Genomic DNA, 24,406 nt, shown 5'->3' with positions numbered 1-24,406 from the left:
ACCATTCAATAGACACTTTCAGGTGGAATTGCCTGGAGAATGCGGCTGCAGGTGTCTGCGAAGGGATGTTCAGGTGGCAGCGCTGAAGTCGGTGAGAGGTGCCACAGAGCAAACAACGGCTCCTGAGTCCGGGCAGGGGCAGTCATCTGACAGCTTTGCCTCCCCGCTGCCTGACAGCCCCTCAGTGTGGGACTGTGGGGTTGGAGCGTCCAGTGGGGGACGACAGGGCTGGGCAGCCGGTGCGAGACTACGGGGCTGGGACGGCCAGCGTGGGACAACAGGGCTGGAACGGCAACCCCAGCCCTGTAGTCATGCGCCGGCCGCTCCACCCCGTAGTTCCGCGCCGGGGGACTGTCAGTCAGCGGGTTGGGCCGCTTTGCCTGGTGCTGCTTTCAGGTGCAATGGGGGAATTCTCAGAGCCGGAGATTATACCTACAGGAGGAGGGCTTCCTCAATGCCTTGGTCCAGATTCCTGGGCCTCTCTGCAGACTCCACCTACAGCACAAAGGAAGCATCAAAGAAGAGATCAGATGACACTTTCAGGTGGCCAACCGACAACCGCATTGGGGAAGAAAAGGCGGCTTTCCTGTCAGGTATTCTGGCCACCTGAAAGCAGCTAATGTTGGTCAAGCAATTGCAGTCCTCGATTCCTGCTCCTCTTTTGCCAATGGGGCATGACCAACTCCTTTGTGTGGCCAACGATTCCGTCCAACCATTGCCATCCACAGTCTCCATACAGCAGTGATCAAGCCGACCCTTCCCTATCTGGAACTGAATTCTGAATGTCTAACAGAGTCATAAAGCAAAGAAACAGGGCATTCGGCCAACCCTGCTGACCGTCTAACACCCTCCCATTCCACACTTCTAGGTCTGAGGCCCGCTGCACTAGCCAAGCAGGGCCCTGCCTCTGCCCCACAATGAGCACTAATCCTTCGGCCATGGTGTGGAGTATTTGCAGGCTGGGTGGCCTGTTCCTTCAAGAGGCGTGCATTTCCCCCTTGCACCGGAAGTAATCGGCCGGAACCGGGCGGGAGTAACAAAATGGCGTCCCGAGCCAAGCGGCCGAAGGTGAAACTTGTTTCCGCCCCCCTCCTACCCCCCGGGGAGGAAGGGTGAGATGGATGGAAGGGGAGGGGGTGGATGGAAGGAGAAGGGGAGGGGGTAGATGGAAGGAGAAGGGGAGGGGGTAGATGGAAGGAGAAGGGGAGGAGGTAGATGGGAGAGGGTAGATGCAAGGGAAGGGGTAGCTGGAAAAGGAGATGGCAGGGGAGGGGGTAGACGAGAGGTGGTAGATGGTAGATGGGAGAAGGGTAGATGGGAGAAGGGTAGATGGGGAGGAGGGTAGATGGGGAGGAGGGTAGATGGGGAGGAGGGTAGATGGGGAGGAGGGTAGATGGGGAGGAGGGTAGATGCAAGGGAAGGGGTAGTTGGAAAGGGAGATGGAAGGGGAGGGATAGATGGAAGGAGAGGTGGTAGATAGGGAGAGCGCGGAACACAGAAGGGATGCACGGGAAGTAGATGGAAGGGGAGTGGGGAAGCGGGAGTGGAAAATGTATCAGGGAAGGGGCAACGGGGCAGGTTAGACAGCACATAGAGCAAAGAAGAGTGGAGTTTTCGGGCATAAATGGGAGTGAGAGGGTGACCTGGGGGGGGGGGAGGAGTTGACGGGGAAGGGTTGAGGGAAGGAAAGAGGATTACTGGGGTTGACCTCCGGGGAGGGGTGACCGGTAGATGCAGGGAGGGTGGAGCTTTAACCTGTGGGTGGGGGGGGGGGGGGGAAGATGTGACTAGGGGTGAGGTGAGGCCTGACCCTGAAACCTCAGTAATATATTTATCTCCTGTGGATGCTGCGAAAGCGGCTGAGTTCCTCCTGAGATTTTAGGGCTGGGGTAGAGCCTACAGGAGCCAACCGAAGCTTCATGTGTCATCTGATCTCTTCTTTGATGCTTCTTTTGTGCTGTAGGTGGAGTCTGCAGAGAGGCCCAGGAATCTGGACCAAGGCATTGAGGTAGCCCTCAGCCAGTTCCTGAACTGGTGCAAGCAATCAGGGCTGCATCTCAACCCAAAGGTGAGAGAAAGGACATTGATAATTGTTCTTGCTCTGTAAATTTCTCAACAAAGTATAAATACTGTACATGGCATTGTATAGATGACTCTAAAGGACGACCCCAGAATATTCAACTAAAATGGTGGTTTTCGTCAATGCCCACCACCCCCCAAAAAATTAATTTTCAGGATTACCCTATTTAGTTGCATATGCGGTAAGAAAGATACCCCAATGAAAATGTGGCTACTTCAGCAACAGGGGAAGTTCCAGTTTTAATCCTAACATTGTTAGGATTGGTGGGATAATTTCTACCAAGTTCCTGGGACAGCAGCATTTTGTACAGCCATTCCCCACTCAAATATATACTTTATTACGGAAATGAGCAGTGATACAATTGGACTATATTTCTGTCTTCACTGACTGGACCAGACAATTCTCTACATGCACTTACAGCATGTCCGTGGCATCAAGATCTGATTGTCGCGTGTCAGGAAGGATGTGGTTGCAAGAGGGAGAGGGCAGAAGAGATTCACTTAGACGTTCTTCTATAAATGTGATTTTTTTTTTAAAATAAATGCATGCTGAAATGGTGGGGTGGGTCACTAGGTTTGCAGATGATTCAAAGGTGGAAGGTGTTTTGAATAGTGTAGAAGTTTGTAACAAGGTATAGATAGGTTGGGCAGAGAAGTGGCAGGTGGGGTTCAATCTGGATTAATGCGAAGTGATGAACTTTGGGAAGTTGGAATTGAAGGCGGAGTACATAGTTAATGGCAAGATTCATAACAGTGTGGATTGAAGGAAAGGGATAAAGGGGTCTTGGGGTCCATGTCCATAGATCCCTTCAGATGTCCATATAGGTTAAGAAGGCATATGGTGCATTAGCCTTCGTTAGACATGGTTTAAGAGCCGCAAGGTAATGTTGCAGCTCTATAAAACTCTGGATAGACTACTATTAAGCATCGAACAGGTCGCATACCCCTTATCCGAAATGTTCCAAAATCCAAAACGTTTTGAGTGCCGACGTGACGCCACAAGTGGCCCCACTTGCCCACATGGTGCTCTGATATTCTGTGGCAGCAGTTTGTGACCAACCATCGTCACCGCCAGACCTACGTGCGTCACTCACTGTGATGACTCTGGAAGAAACATTTAAAACAAGCCGTCCAGCGGAATGTGGATGCATTTATTGTCTTTTGTAACCAGAGTTTTTGTTTAGTAAGTAAGTACAAAACATTATTTTCATGTGAAATCTGAAATTCATCTCCACCCCTAAAATGCCATGTTTGAGTGTAACGTGACCAGTAACATAATCGCATTGAAAAAATAAAATACAGTGTTTTGTAACCTTTTGATCAAAGCACAGCATCGTAGGTGGGGACTGAAAGCCTGCTGATGTTTGTTGTTGTTGTTGTTTAACAGCTGATACAGGGATTCTGCCAAAGTTACTGTGCTGATTAGTTACCCTTAACACATTATTCCAGAATCTGAAAAAAATCCCAAATCTGAAACTCTTCTGGTCCCATGAATTTTGGATAAAGGGTTCTCGACTTGTATTCAGTTCTGGTGGCCTCATTATGGGAAGAATATAAAGTCAAACAAACTTCCAGTTCTTATCAGCCAAGTATTGTGAAAGAGTTGGAAATAGACTTTATGGTAGCAGAGCTATAGGTTAAAAAGACATCAAGGTCGGATATAGTTTAGTTTGGCTTTTGTTGCTAAATATTAAAAATTATAGCACACAAACATATTGAGAAACTCAGCAGGTTACGCAGCATCCATAGAAAGTAAAGGGCCTGGGCTCTTTGCCACTATTAAAAGATGGGGGAGACGGGATAAGAGGTAGGAAGGAAAGGGTAGGCAGAGGAGCACAGGCCAACAGGTAAGAGGTCACAGCAGGATACAGGTGGGAGATAGAAGATAAGTGAAAGGGGGAGGAGAGGGAAGGGAAAGGGTGAGAAGCTGAGGAAAGGAGACAGAAGGATAGGAAAGAGAGGGGTCAAGGGTGGGGAACTCCTGTTCTCATTTACTCTTCACCACGTTGTTTCCTCTGACATTGCAAAGGTCATTTGGCACAGTTAGCCTGGTTCCTTGAAAGATTTATTGGATTTGGTCGCATACCCCACTCTTGATATGTCCAAACAAATATTTTCCATCACCATGTGCCTATTGAAAATTCCCTTGGAATATGATTGTATCACTGTTTCATATTGTGTAATGGGGGAAAAAAATCCCCTAATTTTCCTCTGATCTTTTGCCAAGTGTTTTAAAACCGTGATCTTTGATACCAAGTCATTTCTACACACAAATTTTAAAGTTACTGTGGTTTGCATTCGACCTGTCTTGTGTTCCCTCACCCCCGCAGGTGTACGTGAGTAAGGAAGGCACGGTGGCAGATTATGGGTTAGTGGCAAAGGGCGACATTGAAGAGGGGGAGTTGTTGTTTTCCATTCCTAGATCAGCAATTCTCAGTCAGCACACTACGACCATCCACGAGCTGCTCAAGAAAGGTACGTCTGCCAGAATTAGTCCCAGTGTTCTCAGGCATGGGGCTGGTTTAAAGACACTGCTTCGTGTCATGTTGAACTGCGGGAGAGATGAGGAAGTCTGACAACTTGCATCTTCCATCTTTGATAAATTATCGCTCCTGCAGTCATCTCTGTGCCTTAGCTAAAGTAAAAGATCTTGGAATGCCTTTTAAATCCCACTGTTCTCCCAGTTTCTCTCTACGTGATAGGACTCTGGTTCCCACATTTTACTCAAGTAGGTCTCTACACCGTCAAGGGCTTGGACAGCTTTCCAAATGTGATGTGTCCAGAAAGCTCCAATCATTTAACAATGATTAAATATGAGTAGAAATTTAGAACACTATTGTATAGTGCAGGTAACTAAACCTGCTCCACAACAATCTGGTAAATTTGAATACGGTAAAGCTGTCTTAAGACATTGAAGAGGCCAAATTTGGAGTATTGTGTGCAGTTTTGGTCACCTGACTTCAGGAAAGATAGAAAGAGTACAGAGAAGATTTACCAGGATGTTGCCCGGATTTCAGGAACTGGGTTACAGGGAAAGGTTAAACAGGTTAGGTCTTTATTCCCTGGAATGTAGAAGAATGAGGGAAGATTTGATGGAGGTATTTAGAATTATGAGGGGGATAGACAGAGTAAATGTAGACCAGTTTTTTCCTGAGGGGAGGTGAAATAAAAATGAGGACATGGGTTAAGGATGAAAGTGGAAAAGTTTAGGGGGAAACATGAAGGGGAACATTTTCACACAGAGAGTGGTGGGAGTGTGGAATGAGCTGCCAGCTGAAGTGGTGAATGGACTCAGTTTTAACATTTAAGAAGAATTTGGTCATGCACATGGATGGGATAGGTATGGTCAGGGTGCAATTTAGTTAAACTAGGTAGAATAATAGTTCAGCTCAGACTAGAAGGATCAAAGGGCCTGTTTCTTTGCTGTAATGCTCTATGCCCTCCCCCCTCACACCAATAGCCCTCTATTTTACTTCCATGTGTCTGTCCAAGAGTCTTGGACGTCCCTATTGGAGCAGCTTTCTCCCTCGGCACTTTCTGCGGCTGCAGGGGAAAGTGCCAAGGGGGTGATTGATGGGAAGGGATGAGTGGGCAAAGGGATCATGGAGGAGGCGGTCTCTACGGAAGGCAGAGAGGGGAATCTGTTTGGTGGTGGGATCATTTTATAGGTGACAGAAATTTCAGAGGATAATGTGTTGGATGCGAGGTGAGGACAAGGGGAATCCTATTTTTGCTTCTGGTGGGTAGAGGGGACCAGGCAGATGAGCAGGAAATGGAGGAGATGCGGGTAAGGGCTGAGTGAATGGTGATGGAGGGGAGGCCACATTTTTGGAAGAAGGCAGACATCTCAGATGAAATTTGTCTGCAGACTTCCATGTTTTACTCCAGTGTGCCAAAAGCTCTCTTTACGACCCTATCAACTCGTGATGCTACTTTCATGGAACTGTGTATCTGTATTCCTTTGTTCTACCACACTCCTCAGTGCCCTACCGTTTACCGTGTATGAACTGCCTGGGACTGTATTCACTGGAATACCTCGGTTTGTCCTCCCATAGTGCAACACCTCACACTGCTCTGCATTAAATTCCATCTGCCATTTTCCTAGCTGGTCAAGATCCCTCTGCAAGCTTTGAAAACCTTCTTCGAAGTCCATTAGATCCCCAACCTCTGTGTCATCTGTAAACTTCCTGATCCAGTTTACCATGTTGTCATCTAGATTGTTGATATAGACACAACAAACAACAAAGGTCCCAGCACCGATCCCTGAGGCACACCACTAGTCACAGGCCCCAGTCTGAGAAGCAACCCTCCACTAACACTGACTTCACCCGCAAAGCCAATGACTATAATTAATTCACTACCTCACTATGAACGGTGCGCAATTGAATCTTTTTTAAAATTTTTAAAAATTTTTCACACTATGAACTATATTGACCAAAATACACATAAACATTTCCGTCTTGAATATACACAGTGTCATTTTCTCCCCTTTCCCCCCCACCTTCTCTCCCTCCTTCACCCCCCCCCCACCCACTCAACGTTCAACATGTATGATACATTAAACCCATTAAACAAGGTCATCACACAATGAAAATAAACAAGAAAATTGTGTCATCTACTTTTACACACTGGGTCAGTTCATTTCGTCTTCTTCTCATTCTGTCATTTTAGGCGGTGGAGGTCCGCGGTAGAACTTCTCTGTTGTGTTCCATGTATGGTTCCCAAATTTGTTCGAATACTGTGATGTTATTTCTTAAATTATATGTTATTTTTTCCAATGGAATACATTTATTCATTTCTATGTACCATTGCTGTATTCTCAGAGCAATTAAATCTTCTTGACCAACCTCCCATACGGGACATCATCAAATGCCTTATTAAAGTCCATGTAGACAACATCAATGGCCTTTCCTTCATTAATATTTCTGGTAAACTTCTCAAAAAGCTCAGTTAAATATGACCTACCACATACAAAGTCATGTTCCCTGTCTATCAAAATACTTGCATATCCCATCTCTTGCCTTCTAATAACTTGCCCACTACTGATGTCAGTCTCACTGCCTATAATTTTAGATTATTCTTGGAGCCTTTTTTAAACAATGAAATAACATTAGCTATTCTATAATCTTCCAACACTTTGCCTGTGGCTAAGGACAGTTTAAATATCTTTGTCAGGGCTCCTGCATTGTCAGTACCAGCATCCATCAAGGTCAGGACATTCAACACCTCCTCCTCTTTATTTTATGTAGGTTCTGTGACCTCACTGTTTGTTTGCCTCTATTTTGTAGCTTCTGTGTGCGTCTCCTGAGTAAATACAGATGCAAAAAAATCCTTTCTTCTGACCCTTTTGGCTTCATACAGAACAAATCACTCTGATCTTCAAAGGACTAATTTTGCCTCTTGTTATCCTTTTGCTCCTCTTAATAGGGGAAAACAGTCCACACTGTTCTAATAACTGAAGCCCTTGAGTCCAGACAACATTGAATTTCTTAACCCTCGCTAAGCTTAGTCACATTTCTATGGTCTGGCAACCAGAATTAAAAACTACTCGACATATGGCCCAGCCTCCGATGATTTATACTATTATAACATGGCTCCCCAAATCATACCTGGCATCACGGTCTGGTACGGGGACACCAATACCTCTGAAGCCATCCAAAAGATAGTGGACACAGCCCAGGGCATCACAGACAAACCCCCCCCACCAAATCAAGGAACGCTGCTGTGGAGAGCAGCACCCATCATCAAGGATCCACACCACCCAGCAAATGCTCTGTTCTTGCTGCTGCCATCAGGAAAGAGGTATTGGTACCACAAGACTTGCACCCCCAGGTTCAGGAACAGCTGCTACCCCTCCACCATCAGACCCAATAACATACTCAGTCAGGGACTCATTTAAGGACTCTTACTTTAGCATTTTTTTCTGTATTGGACAGTTAGTTTAACATAACATAACAATTACAGCACGGAAACAAGTCATTAGGCCCTTCTAGTCCGCACCGAACCAAACACCCCTTTCTAGTCCCACCTCCCTGCACAATGCCCATAACCCTCCATCTTCTTCTCATCCATATACCTGTCCAACCTTTTCTTAAATAATACAATTGACTCTGCCGCCACTATTTCTCCCGGAAGATGATTCCACACAGCTACCACTCTCTGAGTAAAGAAGTTCCCCCTCATGTTACCTCTAAACCTCTGCCCCTTAATTCTTAACTCATGTCCTCTTGTTTTAATCTTTCCTCCTCTTAACGGAAATAGTCTATCCACATCCATTCTGTCTATCCCTTTCAAAATCTTAAATACTTCTATCAAATCCCCTCTCAACCTTCTACGCTCCAAAGAATAAAGACCCAATCTGTCCAATCTCTCCCCATACTCCAGATGCTTAAACCCAGGCAACATTCTGGTAAACCTTCTCTGCACTCTCTCCACTCTGTTTATATCCTTCCTATAATTAGGCGACCAGAACTGCACACAGAACTCCAAATTAGGCCGCACCAACGTCTTATACAATCTCAACATCACCTCCCAACTCCTATATTCCATGCAATGATTGATAAAGGCCAGCATACTAAAAGCCTTCTTCACCACCCTATTCACGTGAGTTTCTACCTTCAGGGAACAATGTACCGTTACTCCTAAATCTTTCTGCTCTTCTGTATTCCTCAATGCTCTCCCATTTACCACATATGTCCTATTCTGATTCTTCTTACCAAAATGAAGCACCTCACACTTATCAGCATTAAATTCCATCTGCCATTTTTCAGCCCACTTTTCTAAGCAGCCCAAATGCCTCTGCAATCCTTGAAAACCTTCTTCATTATCCACTATTCCACCTATCTTAGTATCGTCTGCATATTTACTAATCCAATTCACCACCCCATCATCTAGATCATTAATGTATATAACGAACAACAATGGGCCCAATACAGATCCTTGAGGCACACCACTGGTCACCGGCCTCCAACCTGACAGACAATTATCCACTACCACTCTCTGGCCTCTCCCTTTCAGCCAATGTTCAATCCATTTGATTATCTTAAAATTTATACCTAAAGACTGCACCTTCCTAACTAACCTTCCATGTGGTACCTTATCGAAGGCCTTACTGAAGTCCATATAGACAACATCCACTGCGCTACCCTCATCCACATTCCTAGTCACCTCTTCAAAAAATTCAATCAGATTGGTCAAACATGACCTTCCTCCCACAAATCCATGTTGAGTGCTCCTGATCAGACCCTGTCTATCCAGATGTTTATAAGTACTATCTCTAAGAATTTTCTCCATTAATTTACCTACCACAGACGTCAAACTTACAGGCCGATAGTTGCCAGGCTTCCTCCTTGAACCCTTTTTAAATAACGGAACCACATGCGCAATGCGCCAATCCTCCGGCACTCCTTCTTTTTCTTTGGCTTGGCTTCGCGGACGAAGATTTATGGAGGGGGTAAAAAAGTCCACGTCAGCTGCAGGCTCGTTTGTGGCTGACCAGTCCGATGCGGGACAGGCAGACACGATTGCAGCGGTTGCAAGGGAAAATTGGTTGGTTGGGGTTGGGTGTTGGGTTTTTCCTCCTTTGCCTTTTGTCAGTGAGGTGGGCTCTGCGGTCTTCTTCAAAGGAGGCTGCTGCCCGCCAAACTGTGAGGCGCCAAGATGCACGGTTTGAGGCGTTATCAGCCCACTGGCGGTGGTCAATGTGGCAGGCACCAAGAGATTTCTTTAGGCAGTCCTTGTACCTTTTCTTTGGTGCACCTCTGTCACGGTGGCCAGTGGAGAGCTCGCCATATAATACGATCTTGGGAAGGCGATGGTCCTCCATTCTGGAGACGTGACCCATCCAGCGCAGCTGGATCTTCAGCAGCGTGGACTCGATGCTGTCGACCTCTGCCATCTCGAGTACCTCGACGTTAGGGGTGTGAGCGCTCCAATGGATGTTGAGGATGGAGCGGAGACAACGCTGGTGGAAGCGTTCTAGGAGCCGTAGGTGGTGCCGGTAGAGGACCCATGATTCGGAGCCGAACAGGAGTGTGGGTATGACAACGGCTCTGTATACGCTTATCTTTGTGAGGTTTTTCAGTTGGTTGTTTTTCCAGACTCTTTTGTGTAGTCTTCCAAAGGCGCTATTTGCCTTGGCGAGTCTGTTGTCTATCTCATTGTCGATCCTTGCATCTGATGAAATGGTGCAGCCGAGATAGGTAAACTGGTTGACCGTTTTGAGTTTTGTGTGCCCGATGGAGATGTGGGGGGGCTGGTAGTCATGGTGGGGAGCTGGCTGATGGAGGACCTCAGTTTTCTTCAGGCTGACTTCCAGGCCAAACATTTTGGCAGTTTCCGCAAAGCAGGACGTCAAGCGCTGAAGAGCTGGCTCTGAATGGGCAACTAAAGCGGCATCATCTGCAAAGAGTAGTTCACGGACAAGTTTCTCTTGTGTCTTGGTGTGAGCTTGCAGGCGCCTCAGATTGAAGAGACTGCCATCCGTGCGGTACCGGATGTAAACAGCGTCTTCATTGTTGGGGTCTTTCATGGCTTGGTTCAGCATCATGCTGAAGAAGATTGAAAAGAGGGTTGGTGCGAGAACACAGCCTTGCTTCACGCCATTGTTAATGGAGAAGGGTTCAGAGAGCTCATTGCTGTATCTGACCCGACCTTGTTGGTTTTCGTGCAGTTGGATAATCATGTTGAGGAACTTTGGGGGACATCCGATGCGCTCTAGTATTTGCCAAAGCCCTTTCCTGCTCACGGTGTCTAAGGCTTTGGTGAGGTCAACAAAGGTGATGTAGAGTCCTTTGTTTTGTTCTCTGCACTTTTCTTGGAGCTGTCTGAGGGCAAAGACCATGTCAGTGGTTCCTCTGTTTGCGCGAAAGCCGCACTGTGATTCTGGGAGAATATTCTCAGCGACACTAGGTATTATTCTATTTAGTAGAATCCTAGCGAAGATTTTGCCTGCAATGGAGAGCAACGTGATTCCCCTGTAGTTTGAGCAGTCTGATTTCTCGCCTTTGTTTTTGTACAGGGTGATGATGGTGGCATCACGAAGATCCTGAGGCAGTTTACCTTGGTCCCAACAAAGCTTGAAAAACTCATGCAGTTTGGCATGCAGAGTTTTGCCGCCAGCCTTCCAGACTTCTGGGGGGATTCCATCCATACCTGCTGCTTTGCCACTTTTCAGTTGTTCGATTGCCTTATATGTCTCATCCAGGGTGGGAACCTCATCCAGCTCTAGCCTTAGGGGCTGTTGAGGGAGCTGGAGCAGGGCGGAATCTTGGACTGAGCGGTTGGTACTGAAAAGAGATTGGAAGTGTTCTGACCATCGGTTTCCTCCTTCACTTCTCTCAATGTCCTGGGGAAGATCCCGTCTGGTCCCGGAGACTTATCCACCTTTATATTCTTCAAAAGCCTTAAAACTACACCTTTTGTAATCTCTATATTCCCCATATTTTCTCAATTTGCTATTTTTATCCCACATCTCCCAATATCCTTCTCCTTAGTGAATACCGAAGAAAAGAAACTGTTCAATATCTCCTCCATTTCTCTAGGCTCCACACACAGTTTTCCACTCTGATTTTCTAAGGGACCAATTTTGTCTCTAGCTTTCCTCTTACCATTAACATATTTGTAGAACTCTTTTGGATTAGTTTTCACCCTGCTTGCCATAGTTTTCTCGTACCTTCTTTTAGCTTTCCTAATTCCTCTCTTGATTCCTCTTACATTCAATGTATCTTTCAAACATCTCCTTAACTCCATGCTTCTTATATCTAATGTACGCCTCCCTTTTTCTTCGAACCAAGTTTCCAATATTCCTTGAAAACCACGGCTCTCTCAAACCTTTTGCCCCTCCTTTTAACCTAACAGGAACATAAAGCTTTTGCACTCTCAAAATCTGATCTTTAAAAGACTTCCATCTCTCTACTACATCCTGCCCATAAAACAAATTGTCCCAATGCACACCCTGCAAGTCCTTTCGCATCTCCTCAAATCTAGCTTTTCCCCAATCAAAAACCTCAACCTTGGCCCTGATTTCTCTCTTTCCATAATGACATTGAAGCTGATGGCATTATGATCACTGGACCCGAAGTGCTCTCCAACACTAACCTCCGTCACTTGACCCATCCCATTTGCCAACAGTAGATCTAACATTGCTCCTTCTCTGGTCGGCACCTCTACATATTGTTGTAAAAAACTATCTTGCACACATTTCACAAACTCTAACCCATCCAGTCCTTTCACAGAATGTGTTTCCCAATCTATATGTGGAAAATTAAAATCTCCCATAATTACAACCCTGTGCTTATCACAAATATCTACTATCTCCCTACAGATTTGCTCCTCTAGGTCTCGGTCCCCTCCGGGTGGTCTATAATACACCCCTACAAGTGTAACCTCTCCTTTCCTACTCCTCAGTTCCACCCAAATAGCCTCCGTGGATGTGCCCTCTAATCTATCCTTCCTAGGCACCGCTGTAATATTTTCCCTGACAAGCAATGCAACCCCACCTCCTCTTGCCCCTCCGACTCTGTCACACCTAAAACAACGAAACCCAGGGATATTCAGTTGCCAATCACATCCCTCCTGCAACCATGTCTCACTAATCGCTACCACATCATACTTCCAAGTATCAATCCACACCTTCAGCTCATCCACCTTTTTTACAATACTCCTGGCATTAAAATATATGAATTTCAGGGATTTCCCAATTTTTAATCCCTGTTTTCCCTCATCTTTAAGAACAACATTATTTACTTTTCCTGCCATTGCCCTTCATCTTCTTCCAGAGCATTTCCCTTCTCTATCACCTGCCCATCCATATTCAAATACTTACTACAAACTTTCTTTGCTTGCATTCTAACCTTCTCCTTACTGCTCTGTACTATTTTGTTCCCTCCCCCCAACCATTCTAGTTTAAAGGATCCTGAGTAGCCCTAGCAAATACATTTTTTTGTTTACATTTGTTTACATTTCTTTATTTGTTTACATGTGCTACCAATATATGGTGATTCTGCCTTGCCTGCAGGAAAAAAAATATCTTAGGGTTATGCATTCTGACAACAAATCTGAAATCTGATTATACCCTTCAATATTAGCACGTGTACTGTATGCCTTTTTCACCACCTGTGTCTGTCACCACTATCATAGCCCTGTGTCTGAGATCCTCACTGATTTAAATTAATTAAATTGGGATATCAGAGCTCAGACGTTTCTCTATGGAGTGACACAGGATGATGGGTGACGATGTAGGGGGTGACAACAGCACATCTGTTTAAGGTGAGTGGAGAAAAGTTTAGGGAGACATCAGAGGTACGCATTTTTTACCTGGAATCCATGGCTGGGGCGGTGGGAGACTGATATAATGGGGACATTCAATAGACTCTTACATAGTCACATGGATCTAAGAAAAAAATAGCAGGTTATGGGTGTAGGTTGGGAAGGGTTAGATTGTTGGAGAGTAGGTTGGCACAACATTGTAAACCAAAGGGTCTGAACTGAGCTGTAATGTTCTGTGTTCATTCGTGGAGAAAATTGAAAATCCCCAGATGCAAAGGAACCTGAAAGTCCTCGTACAGGATACCCTGAAGGTGAGCTTGCAGGTTGAGTCGGTGGTGAAGAAGGTACATGCGATGCTGGATTTCATTTCAAGAGGAATAGAATCTAAGCAGGGATGTGTTGTTGAGGCTTTATAAGGTCCACCCGCTTGGGGGTATTGTGAGCAGTTTTAGGTTCCTCTTTGAAGAAAAGATGTGCTGTCATTGGAGAGGGCTCAAAGGGTGCTTCCAGGAATGAAAGGGTTATCATCTGACAACTCTTGGCCTGTACTTGTTGGAATTTAGGAGAATGAGGGGGAGGATTTCATTGAAACATTTTGAATGTTGAAAAGCACCGACAGGTAGATGTAGAAAGGTTGTTCGCCTTGGTGGGAGAGTCTAGGACAAAAAGGCACAACTTAGAACAGAGATGTGGAGGAATTTCCTCAGCCAGAGGGTGGTAAATTTGTGGAATTTGTTACCACAGGTGGTTGTAGAGGCCAGGTCATTGGACAAAAATTGTAGGTTCTTGATTAGCCAAGGCATCAAGAGTTATGGGGAGAAGTCTGAGCAGTGGGGCTGAGTGGGAGAATGAATCAGTTCATGTTGGGGCAGACTTGATGAGCTGAATGGCCTATTTTTACTCCATGTCTTATTATTGAAATATTGAGTGAATTTAACTTGTGTAATTGATCAGGAAATTTTTTTTCTGAACCAAGGACCAATGTTTCCTTCTCCCGGGCTGCTAAGGTGGGGATGTACGGGGCAGTGTGTGGTGCTGGGGACAGACTGGTGCTTTAACCTCTGGCTCTGTTTACAGAAGAGGCAGCGCTGGAAAGCCGTTCGGGCTGGGTACCGCTTCTTCTTTCCATGTTGTTCGAGATCACAAGCGGCGAATCCCGCTGGAGGCCTTATTTCTCGCTCTGGCCCGGCTTCAGCACCCTGAACCACCCTATGTTCTGGTAAGGGCTTCCTGTGGGGAAGGCTGGGATGGGACACCGCTGATCTCCTGACTTGGAGTTGCACCTAGCACCGTTTCTTCTTGCTCCTGGCCATCATTTGCCTTTCTGCTCTCATTTGGCCTTGAGATGCTATAGGGAAGCACTGACATCTCCTTGATCACAGGGTGGGGTTTGGCAAGGGTCTGGAACTTGAAGGAGCGCTGGTGGAACATTGTTGTTCAAGACTGTTGTATCGGGAACCCTGTTACTCCAATGGAAACCAGGAAGCAGCAGCAATTATCAAAGATCCACACCACCCAGCACACGCTCTGTTCTCGGGGCTGCCATCAGGAAAGAGGTGTAGGTGCCACAAAACTCGCACCCCCGGGTTCAGGAACAGCTGCTCCCCCTCCACCATCAGACTCCTCAACAACAAACTCAGTCAGGGACTCATTTAAGGACTCTTCACATTATTGATTACTGAATATTTTTTCTGTTTTGCACAGTTTGTTTACATTTTTTGTCTTCTTGAGTATAGTTTACAATTACTGACAAGTAGAAGTTCTGTCTGACCCGCAGGAAAAGGAATCTCAGGGTTGTATGTGATGTCATGGATGTACCCTAACAATAAATCTGAACTTTGACTAGGGGTTGGAATCTGGGTAAAAGTGACATATAACTGCACTTTGGCTGAAAATGGAAAACTATGAAGTTAACGTGTTACCCCACTGACAATCAGTGTGTGGAGCTGAGAACCTGTGGTGTTTGCATGGTGGGGTGTTGGTGGAGAAGAGTAAGGTGCATTGGGTTTTGATTTGTGTTACTTGCCTGCACAGGTCTGAGGAGGAGAGGAACAGGCTGCTGTTGGGCACAGGGGTGGCACTGGCCGTTGAGAAAGACCTGATCAACATCGAAGACGAGTACAACAGCATTGTGTTGCCTTTCATGAAGTCTCATCCTGGCACCTTCGACCCCCAAAAGCACACTCTGGATCTTTACAAGAAGCTGGTGGCATTTGTTATGGCTTACAGGTGAAGGGATCCCCTCCTTAAGTCCGAGTTCCAGTAAAGAGAACTCTCTCTAAAAAATGTTGTTTGGATGTTAGTTGTTGATCTAAAAAGACTACTTACATTTTTTACTTAATTACCGTATAAGCTGACGTACAAGATGACTCTGTATAAAATGATTGCCCCTGAATTTCCACCTAAAATTAGGTTTTGAGCTATACTCGCTGTATAAGTCTACCCCAAGTCTGGCACTTACCGCTGACCAGTGGAGTGATGCTGCTGAGCACCTTTAATATACTAATTCACAATATTTTGAAAGCAAGTTACCTGGTAAACATTTATATTTTATTCAAATATTTTAAAATAAACCACCATCAGCTCCTTTAACAGGCCACTTAAAGCCTGTACAGAGCCGATGGCAGCCAGACTGGGCGGATGGACCTGCGGGAGAGAGCTGTTAAAGTTCAGATTTTATACTTGGCTTACAAGACAACCCCTGGTTTTGGGATGACATTTTTAACGTTCAAGGACCATCTTGAACACTGGCATATACAGTAGCAGTTAGTAGTATCTGCCCCTGACCAGACACCCTTATGGACTGGATAGAAATGCTGACTTGGCTTGATGATAGAGACTGCACAGTTTGGGGACTGAGGAGGTTTAACCACCCTGTCTGTCACATTGGTTCACAATGCAAATTGTGTTGGCAGTCTGAAGGGGGATGATATTATCTATGGAAGTCAGGTCTGTAGAGCTGAATGCAGTTCTGCCATAACCTTGCTGAGCTCCAACCCCTGGAACCTGTGCCTTTGCTACGATTAGAACAGAAAAAGCAGCAGATACACAGCAAGTCAGGCTGGTCCAGGGTGGGTGGGGGGGGGGGGGGGGGTGGTGGCTGAGGGAATGGTCAGATTAATGTTTCACCTTAGAGACACGTCTTCACAATGAGGCAAAGTTAGGATCTGTGATTTCAGGCTGACTTCAGTTTGAAATACTGCTTAAGGTGTGCCGTCATTTTCATGTGTGTCTGGACCAATGCTGAAAGGTGGTCAATTTCCAGCTTGGTGTTGTCATTGAGTACACAGGGCATTCCTGTCCTTGACCAAGGCCTCTTTCTGCAGAACACACTGGTTGTCATGGAAATGGGTCCAATTCATCCATACCAACCAAGAAGCCTCCCTGAGCTTTCATTTGTTCATTTGCCTGTATTTGTTCCCTTTCCCTCTAAACCTTCCCTATCCATGTACCTGCCCATAGGTCTTTTTGTAAGTGTACCCCCACTACAGCTTCCTCCAGCATTTCATTCAGTATAATTATCAGCCCCTGGAAAGAGTTGACCCTCAAGTCCTCTTTAAATGTTTCCCAACTTTCAAATCTATGCTGTCTACTTGTGGACTCCTACCCTGGGTAAAGACATTATTCACTTTGTATATGGCCCTCATTTCATATAGATATATTTGTGTGTTTATGTATGTATGTATGTGTACAGCTGGCAGCTCACTGCACACCTACACCACTCTCTGTGTGAAGAGGTTCCCCGTCATGTTTCCCCTAAACTTTTCCCTTTTCACCCTTAACCAATGCCCTCTGGTTTGTATCTCATTTACCCTCAGTGGAAAAAGTTGACCTACATTTACTCTCGATCTCCCTCATAATTTTAAAAACCTCTATCACATCTTCCATCATTTGTTTACGTTCCAGGGAATAAAGTCCTAATCTGTTTAACCTTTCCCTGTAACTCAGTTCCTGAAGTCTGGGCAACATCCTAGTAAATCTTCTCTGCACTCTTTCTATCTTATTGATATCTTTCTTGTGGTTAGGTGACCAAAACGCTACACAATACTCCAAATTTGGCCTCACCAAAGTTACAAATTAACATCTCAACTCCTTTGCTCAATACTTTGATTTATGAAGGCCAATAAGCTCTCTTTACAACCCTATCCACCTGTGACATCACTTTCAAGGAATTACGTATATATATTCCCAGATCGTCTGCTCTACCACACTCCTTAGTGCCCATTTACCGTCTATATGTCTTTTCTTGGTTTGTCCTTCCAAAATGCAACATCTCACTAGTCTGCATTAAATTCCATCTACAATTTTTCACCCCATTTTTTCAGCTGGTCCAGATCCCTCTGGAAGCTTTGAAAACCTTCTTCGCTGTCCACAACACCTCCTATCTTAGTGTCATCTGCAAACTTGCTGATCCAATTTATCACATTGTCATCAAGATCATTGATATAGATGACAAACAATGGTCCCAGCACTGATCTCTGAGGCACACCACGAGTCACCGGCCGCCAGTCTGAGAAGCAAGGCTTCTCCCATTCAGCCATTGTGAAATCCAGTTCACCACTTCACCATGGATACCTAGCATCTGAACCTGCGCACCGCACACGTTTCAGTTACCTGCAGTCTGAAAATATTAAATGGAAAAATTCCAGAAATAATTCATGCTTTAAATTGCGTGCCCTGAGTAGTGGGATGAAATCTTGTGCCATCCTGCCCAGGACATGAATCATCTCTTTGTCTAGCATATTCCCGCTGTATTTGCTACCTGCCCGTTCGTCACTTAGTGCCGTCTTGGTTATCAGATTGACATAGTTTGAGCTGCTTAATGACCGTTTGGGCAACGACCGTGATTCCATAAGGTTATAATAGAGTTCGGAAATCCCAATCAGAGAATGGGACGTAGCGGACGTAATTGGATGTACACAACATCTTCCCGCATGCAACACGTTTATTTTGTCTTTTGTATACAAAGGCTTTTGTACATAGGTACATAAAATGAAAAAAATTAAACCGTTTAATGTAGCGTACGTTCAGTATCCCAGATAGCTTTGCTAAGTACCTTGTATACAGTAATTACGACGTTTGCACAATGTCCACATTGCGTAACGCCCAGTTTCATAGAACATATTGTGCACATTAAGTGGTGCGTATCTGTAGAGCATTCAGTACTCTCCCGCGGTTTCATGCATCTGCAGGGGGTCTTGGAACACATGTACCTCTGCAGGGTAACTCTTCACCCTCCAGTGCTCCAGGGAGAATGGGGAAAATAAGTCTTGGCCTATCCAGTCTCTCTCAGCCTATGTAATATCCTTCTGAATCTTTTTCACATCCTTTTCAGTTTGTCGAGATCATTTATATTGTAAGCTGTTGGAAATTGAACCCAGTATTCCAAATGTGGCTTTATCAACATTCTATCAAGATGTTTCTTCTTTGGCTTGGCTTCGCGGACGAAGATTTATGGAGGGGGTAAAAGTCCACGTCAGCTGCAGGCTCGTTTGTGGTTGACAAGTCCGATGCGGGACAGGCAGACACGGTTGCAGCGGCTGCAGGGGAAAATTGGTTGGTTGGGGTTGGGTGTTGGGTTTTTCCTCCTTTGCCTTTTGTCAGTGAGGTGGGCTCTGCGGTCTTCTTCAAAGGAGGTTGCTGCCCGCCAAACTGTGAGGCGCCAAGATGCACGGTTTGAGGCGATATCAGCCCACTGGCGGTGGTCAATGTGGCAGGCACCAAGAGATTTCTTTAGGCAGTCCCAACTCCGAAATGCAATGCCCTCACTGAGGAAGGCAAACTTCACCACCCTACCTATCTGTTTCCATGTTCAGCAAACCACGTGTCTGCAGCCCGCAATCTCTCTTCCCCAGGGACCTTCCATGTACTGTGGGTTCCGACCTGTTTGACCAAAATGCAACAGCTTGTGCCATGTGAATTAAACTCCATCTGCCATCCCTCACCACTCTCACTCAGTTAATCACGATCCCATTGAAATCATTGTCCACTTTATCATCCATTTTAGTGTCAACTGCAAATTTACCACAAGGGAGTAAGAACTAATAGGACTTGTATTGGGTTTTATTTCAACAGTTTCCAGGAACCTGTTGAGGGTGAGGATGAAGATGATGATGATGAGGACAAGACTCCGAACCCTCCCTTGATTGTTCCTATGGCTGACATATTGAACCACGTGGCCAATCATAATGCTAACTTGGAATTTACACCAGTGAGTCGGCTGAGAGATGGGGATTGTGTAGCATACAGTTGTGCACGGTGGGAGTAGTGTTTGGAGTTGCAGGAAAGGCAGATGAGCTTACAACACGGATTGGCACGTGGAATTATACATTGTGGCTATCAGTGAAACTTGGTTGCAGGACTGGCAGCTCAGGGTTCCATTGTTACAGATGAGATAGGCGGGGGGGGGGGGGTCGGGGAGAAGATGAAAGGGGGAGAGGTGGTATAGCTTGTCAGGGAAAATGACACAGTGGTGTTGGACAGGACAGAACAGAAGGCTCATCTACAGAGGCTATATGGGGGGAACTGAGAATTTTCAAAGGGGTGACCTCACTGATAATCAGCGAGAATTAGAGGAGCAAATCTTCAGGAAACAAAGTGTGATAGCAGTGATTTTAACGTCACATATTCACTGGGACTCCCATACTGTAAAAAGGGCTGGGGAAGAATAGGTTAGTTTGTCAACTGTGTTTAGGAAAGTTACCCGAGGTCAGAACTGGAGAGTGTAATACTGGATCTCCAATTAGGAAATGATGCAGGACAGGTGACAGAAGTGTGCATTTGGGTCCAGTGATCATAATTCCATTAGTTTTAAGATAATTGAGGCAAAGGATCTTTCTGATCCTCTGGTTGATTTGGTAAGCATGGATTGCGATAAGTTGTTTTCTGGCAAGGACGTGCTTGGTAAGTTGGGGCCTTCAAAGATTAAATTTTGAGAGATAGAGATTGTATGTTCCTGTCAGGATTAAAGGCAAAGTTAACAGGCATAGGGAATCTTGGTCTTCGAGGGATATTGGGAATCTGGTTAAGAAGAGCTGTGTAACAAGTCGAGGCAACAAGGAGCAAATTAGGTATTTGGAGAATTTAAAAAATGCAAAATAACTTAAGGAATCTAGGAGGGGTTAAAAGTCATGAAGTTGCTTGGCCAGAGAAGGTGAAGGAAAGTCCTGAGGGCTTCTACAGATGTTAAAAGCAAAAGGATAGCAAAGGATAAAATCAGTCCTCTTGAAGGTCAAGTGGTCAGTTATGAAGCCAAAGGAGATGGTGGAGATCTTAAATGGATTTTTTACATCTGTATTTATTCAAGAGATGGACACAGTGAAGTGAGGCAAATAAAAGGTTATGGAACCTATACAGATTAAAGAGAAAGAGCTTGCTTACTTGAGGCAAATAACGACCTGACAAGATATTCCCTCAGACCTTGAAGGTGGGGTGGGGGGCGGGTAGAAATTGCAAGGGCCCCAGCAGATGTATTTAAAACATCCATGGCCACAGGTGAGGTTTTGGAGGATGCTGATGTTTTGTTGTTTAAAAAAGGCTTTGAGAATAATCTGGGAAATTATATGCAGGTGAGCCTGACATCAGTAGTTGGTAAATTATTGGGAGTTATCTAAGAGATCAGACGTACAAGTATTTGGATAGACAGGGACTAATTAGAAATAATCTACTTGGCTTTGTGTGTGGTAGCTCGAGGTTGACGTAGCTTATAGTTTTTGAGGAGGATACCAGGAAAGGCCATTGATGTTGTCTACATGGACTTTAGTAAGGCCTTTGTCAAGGTTCCGCATTGGAGGTTGGTCAAGAAGATTCAGTGCTCGGTATTCAGGATGAGGTAATAAATAGGATTAAACATTGGCTTTGCGGGAGAATCCAGAGTGGTAGCAGATGATTGCCTTTCTGACTACTTTGCCTCAAGGTGCTGTATCCATTGTTTGTCATCTCAATGAAAGATCTAGATGTGACAAATAGGATCAGCAAGTTTGCAGATGACAATGGTGGAGGCGTAGGGGACGGTGAGGAAGGCTTTCAAAGCTTGTAGCAGGATTTAGACCAGCTGTAAATGGTCAGGCACTGAGGAGTGTGGTAGAATAGAGGGATCTGGAAATACAGACACATAATTCCCTGAAAGTGGGGTTGTAAAGAGAGATCTTGGCCTTCATAAATCAGTAGTGAATACAGGGGTTGGGGTGCCATGATGACATTGGTAAGGGCTAAATTTAGAGTATTCTGTGCAGTTTTGGTCACCAAACTACAGGAAAGGGAAGAACAGATTGAGAGTGCAGAGATGTACAAGGATGTGGCTGGGACTTGAGGAACTGAATTACAAGGAGAGGATACATAGGTTAGGTCTTTATTCCCTGTAGCATTGGAAAATGAGGGGAGATTTGATGGAGGTATACAAAATTGAGGGGTATAGATAAAGTAAATGCAAGCAGGCTTTTTCCACTGAGGTTAAGTGAGAAGAACTAGAGGGCATGGGTTAAGGGTGAAAGATATGTTTAAAGGAGCATTCTTCACGCAGATGTGGTTCGAGCTGCCAGAAGTGGTGAATGTAGGCTCAATCTTGACATTCAAGAAAGATTTGGATGGGCATGTGGATGGATGGTTATAATTGGGTTGCAGATCAATGGGATGAAGCAGAATGGCCTGGCATGGACTAAATGGCAGAAGGCTTGATTTTATGCTGTAGTGTTCTATGGAATTCAAGATGACTAATGGTTTGCTGTGTATTTATAGGAGTATTTGAAAATGGTCTCCATAAAGAAGATCAGTGGAGGTGAAGAGATATTCAATACATATGGTCAGCTTGCTAACTGGCAGCTCCTGCACATGTACGGGTTCACTGAACCTTACCCCAGCAATTTACACGAAGCCATGGATATCCAGATGCAGATGGTATATGATGCTGCCTTGCAAGGTTGGTCTTGGAGTGAAGGATCCAGCTCTGCTATATGTTTGGTATCTGCTGATGTGACCAATTTGTTTTCTGTTTTAAGCTGTGCAGACGGAGGACGAAAGGAAGTTGCTGTTTGAAAAGTGGGAATTCCTTACCGAGTTGGAAATTGTTGGAGAAGGGGGGGTTTTTGTCATTGGCCAGTCGGGAATCCTAACAGAGGAGGAACTTTACTGTACTCTGAAGGTGTGTACCAGCTGCTACTAGATGCAATACATGGGCATTCTCTGGGGCAGGTGCAGTTTGATGACAAGCTGGTGTGACTTATGCATCTGAAACATCGCTTCCCCTTTACCTCCTACAGGATGCTGGGTGACCTTCCCAGTTTCTCCAGTATGTTAAACTCAACTCCAGCATCTGGAGATTTTCTGGTTTAACAGTTGGTGTGATTGATGGTGCCTGTAGTTTAGAAATGTTGAGTGCAAGGGAAACTTTGCAGAGGATACAGACATTTTCTTCTTTTGACCCAAAGTGTAAGTGCAAGGTCATTAGCAAAAGAACCAGAGGCAAGATGAGGAAAAGCTTATTTAATGTGGAATTATGATCTTAAAAAGTATAGCTTGAAAGGCAAATTCATGATCTTCATAATTGGACAAATTCTTGGATTTATAGAATGTAGTAGTGATGGAGTTAATGGGCTAGGTGGAAGGCCTATCTCCAACATCCAGGATTCAGTCTTCTCATCCATGAATGCACCAGATTCAGCTTTTACTTTTGGCTGTAAAGTGATGTTTCATCTGCCTACATTGAATGCTGTTCTTTCCACTCACAATAACCAGGTTCTGAATATGTCGATGGAAGAGTTTGAAGAATACAAAGCCAATTATGGCTGGGAGGAAGAAGATGGCGATATTTCCTGTCTCACTAATTCTGTGATACCCAAACTGAAACCTGCCTGGAAGAAACTTCTCCACGACACCGTGAGAATGAGACTAAAATCATTCAGCTCAGGACTAAAGGAAGAGGAAGCCACTTTGGGTAGCGAGGAGAATTACCAGCAGCTCAGTAAACGGGAACGTGACTCGCTGCAGGTCCGATATGCACAGATGATGATGTTGCATCAACTGCTGCAGCTCACAGCATAGGGGTAACATTCTAATTATGATGACCGGAAACCAGCCTGCAAGAAAAGGATGCTGCACACGAGAGGAGATGAGGGTTGAATTAATACATTTTCTTTGTGGAAAAATGTCTTGGTGCTTTTGCCAATGTTTTGCACTCGAGTTATAAAAACAAGTAGAAACATTACCCAGTTCACTCTTCTAAAGTCAGCTGCGCATGGGCGCAAGAAATTTCCAAAATGGATCTCAAAACTCCAGTATCAAAATTTCAATAGGCTTTTTTTTAATCATGTGGCTTTACTCAGTGAAATTATAGAAGTTTGAAATGATCTGAATTGGATTTTAGTAAGGCATGACAAAGTCCCCAGTAGGAGACTCGTTCAAAAAGTCATGAGGCATGGGATCTTGGCTTGCCTGTAAAAAGCAGAGTAGTAGGGGCCAGGAAGTATTCTGGAGGTCGGTAACTAGTGGAGTTCTACAGGGATCTGTTCTGGGACCCCTGCTCTTGGTGATTTTTATAAATGACCTGTATGAAGAAGTAGAGGGATTGTCAATAAGTTTGCAGACAAAGGTTGGAGATGTTGAAGGTTGTAACTGGAATATAGGCAATAATAGAGTTGGGTGGCAGTCAACTCAGATAAATTGAGATGCTTCATTTGGGAAGGTCATACTTAAGTGTGGAAGAGGAACCTTGGGGTCCAAATCCATAAATCTCTCAAAGTTGTCATGCAGGTTGATAGAGTTAAGAAAGCCTATGGAATGCTCGGCTTCATTAGTTGGGGGGAATGGTTCAAGAGTCATGAGGTAAATTTGCAACTCTATAAATTTGATGAGACGATGGTTAAGTACTGTATATTTAATATTTATTCAATACAGGATAGCTTTAGAGATGGTGCAGAGATTTACCTGGATTGGAAAACATATTTGGGCTTTTCTCCTTGGAATGAAGGAGGATGAAAAGTGACTTAATGGAGGTCGGTGAACAAGATTCTGAGGCATCTAGTCAGCCAGCACATTTCCCCAGGGTGGGTGCAGCAAACAAGAG

General features: G+C 44.9%; 1 protein-coding gene across 1 annotated transcript; it reads left to right on the top strand.

Moving 5' to 3' along the window:
- The first annotated feature begins 991 nt into the window (after nt 1-991).
- On the top strand, nt 992-23,489 carry setd6 (SET domain containing 6, protein lysine methyltransferase). Its single transcript, XM_069900960.1, has 9 exons — nt 992-1,068; nt 1,964-2,068; nt 4,410-4,554; nt 14,425-14,566; nt 15,382-15,576; nt 19,423-19,558; nt 22,084-22,264; nt 22,344-22,486; nt 23,080-23,489. Exons 1-9 carry the CDS (start codon nt 1,042-1,044, stop codon nt 23,383-23,385), a joined length of 1,380 nt encoding a protein of 459 aa, XP_069757061.1. The 5' UTR covers nt 992-1,041; the 3' UTR covers nt 23,386-23,489.
- Nucleotides 23,490-24,406: the final 917 nt, after the last annotated feature.

This window comes from Narcine bancroftii, chromosome 10 (genome assembly GCF_036971445.1).
Source record: "Narcine bancroftii isolate sNarBan1 chromosome 10, sNarBan1.hap1, whole genome shotgun sequence".
Taxonomy (NCBI): domain Eukaryota; kingdom Metazoa; phylum Chordata; class Chondrichthyes; order Torpediniformes; family Narcinidae; genus Narcine; species Narcine bancroftii.
The sequence above is the reverse complement of the archived record's forward strand: the minus strand, read 5'-3'. Positions and strand labels throughout refer to the sequence as shown.

Bases quoted from the DNA above. Each gene is read 5' to 3' on its own strand.
- setd6 (XM_069900960.1), top strand. From the start codon at position 1,042: ATGGCGTCCCGAGCCAAGCGGCCGAAG. The intron at 1,069-1,963 runs GTGAAACTTGTT...TTTGTGCTGTAG, and splicing joins CCCGAGCCAAGCGGCCGAAG to GTGGAGTCTGCAGAGAGGCC. The intron at 15,577-19,422 runs GTGAAGGGATCC...TTATTTCAACAG, and splicing joins GCATTTGTTATGGCTTACAG to TTTCCAGGAACCTGTTGAGG.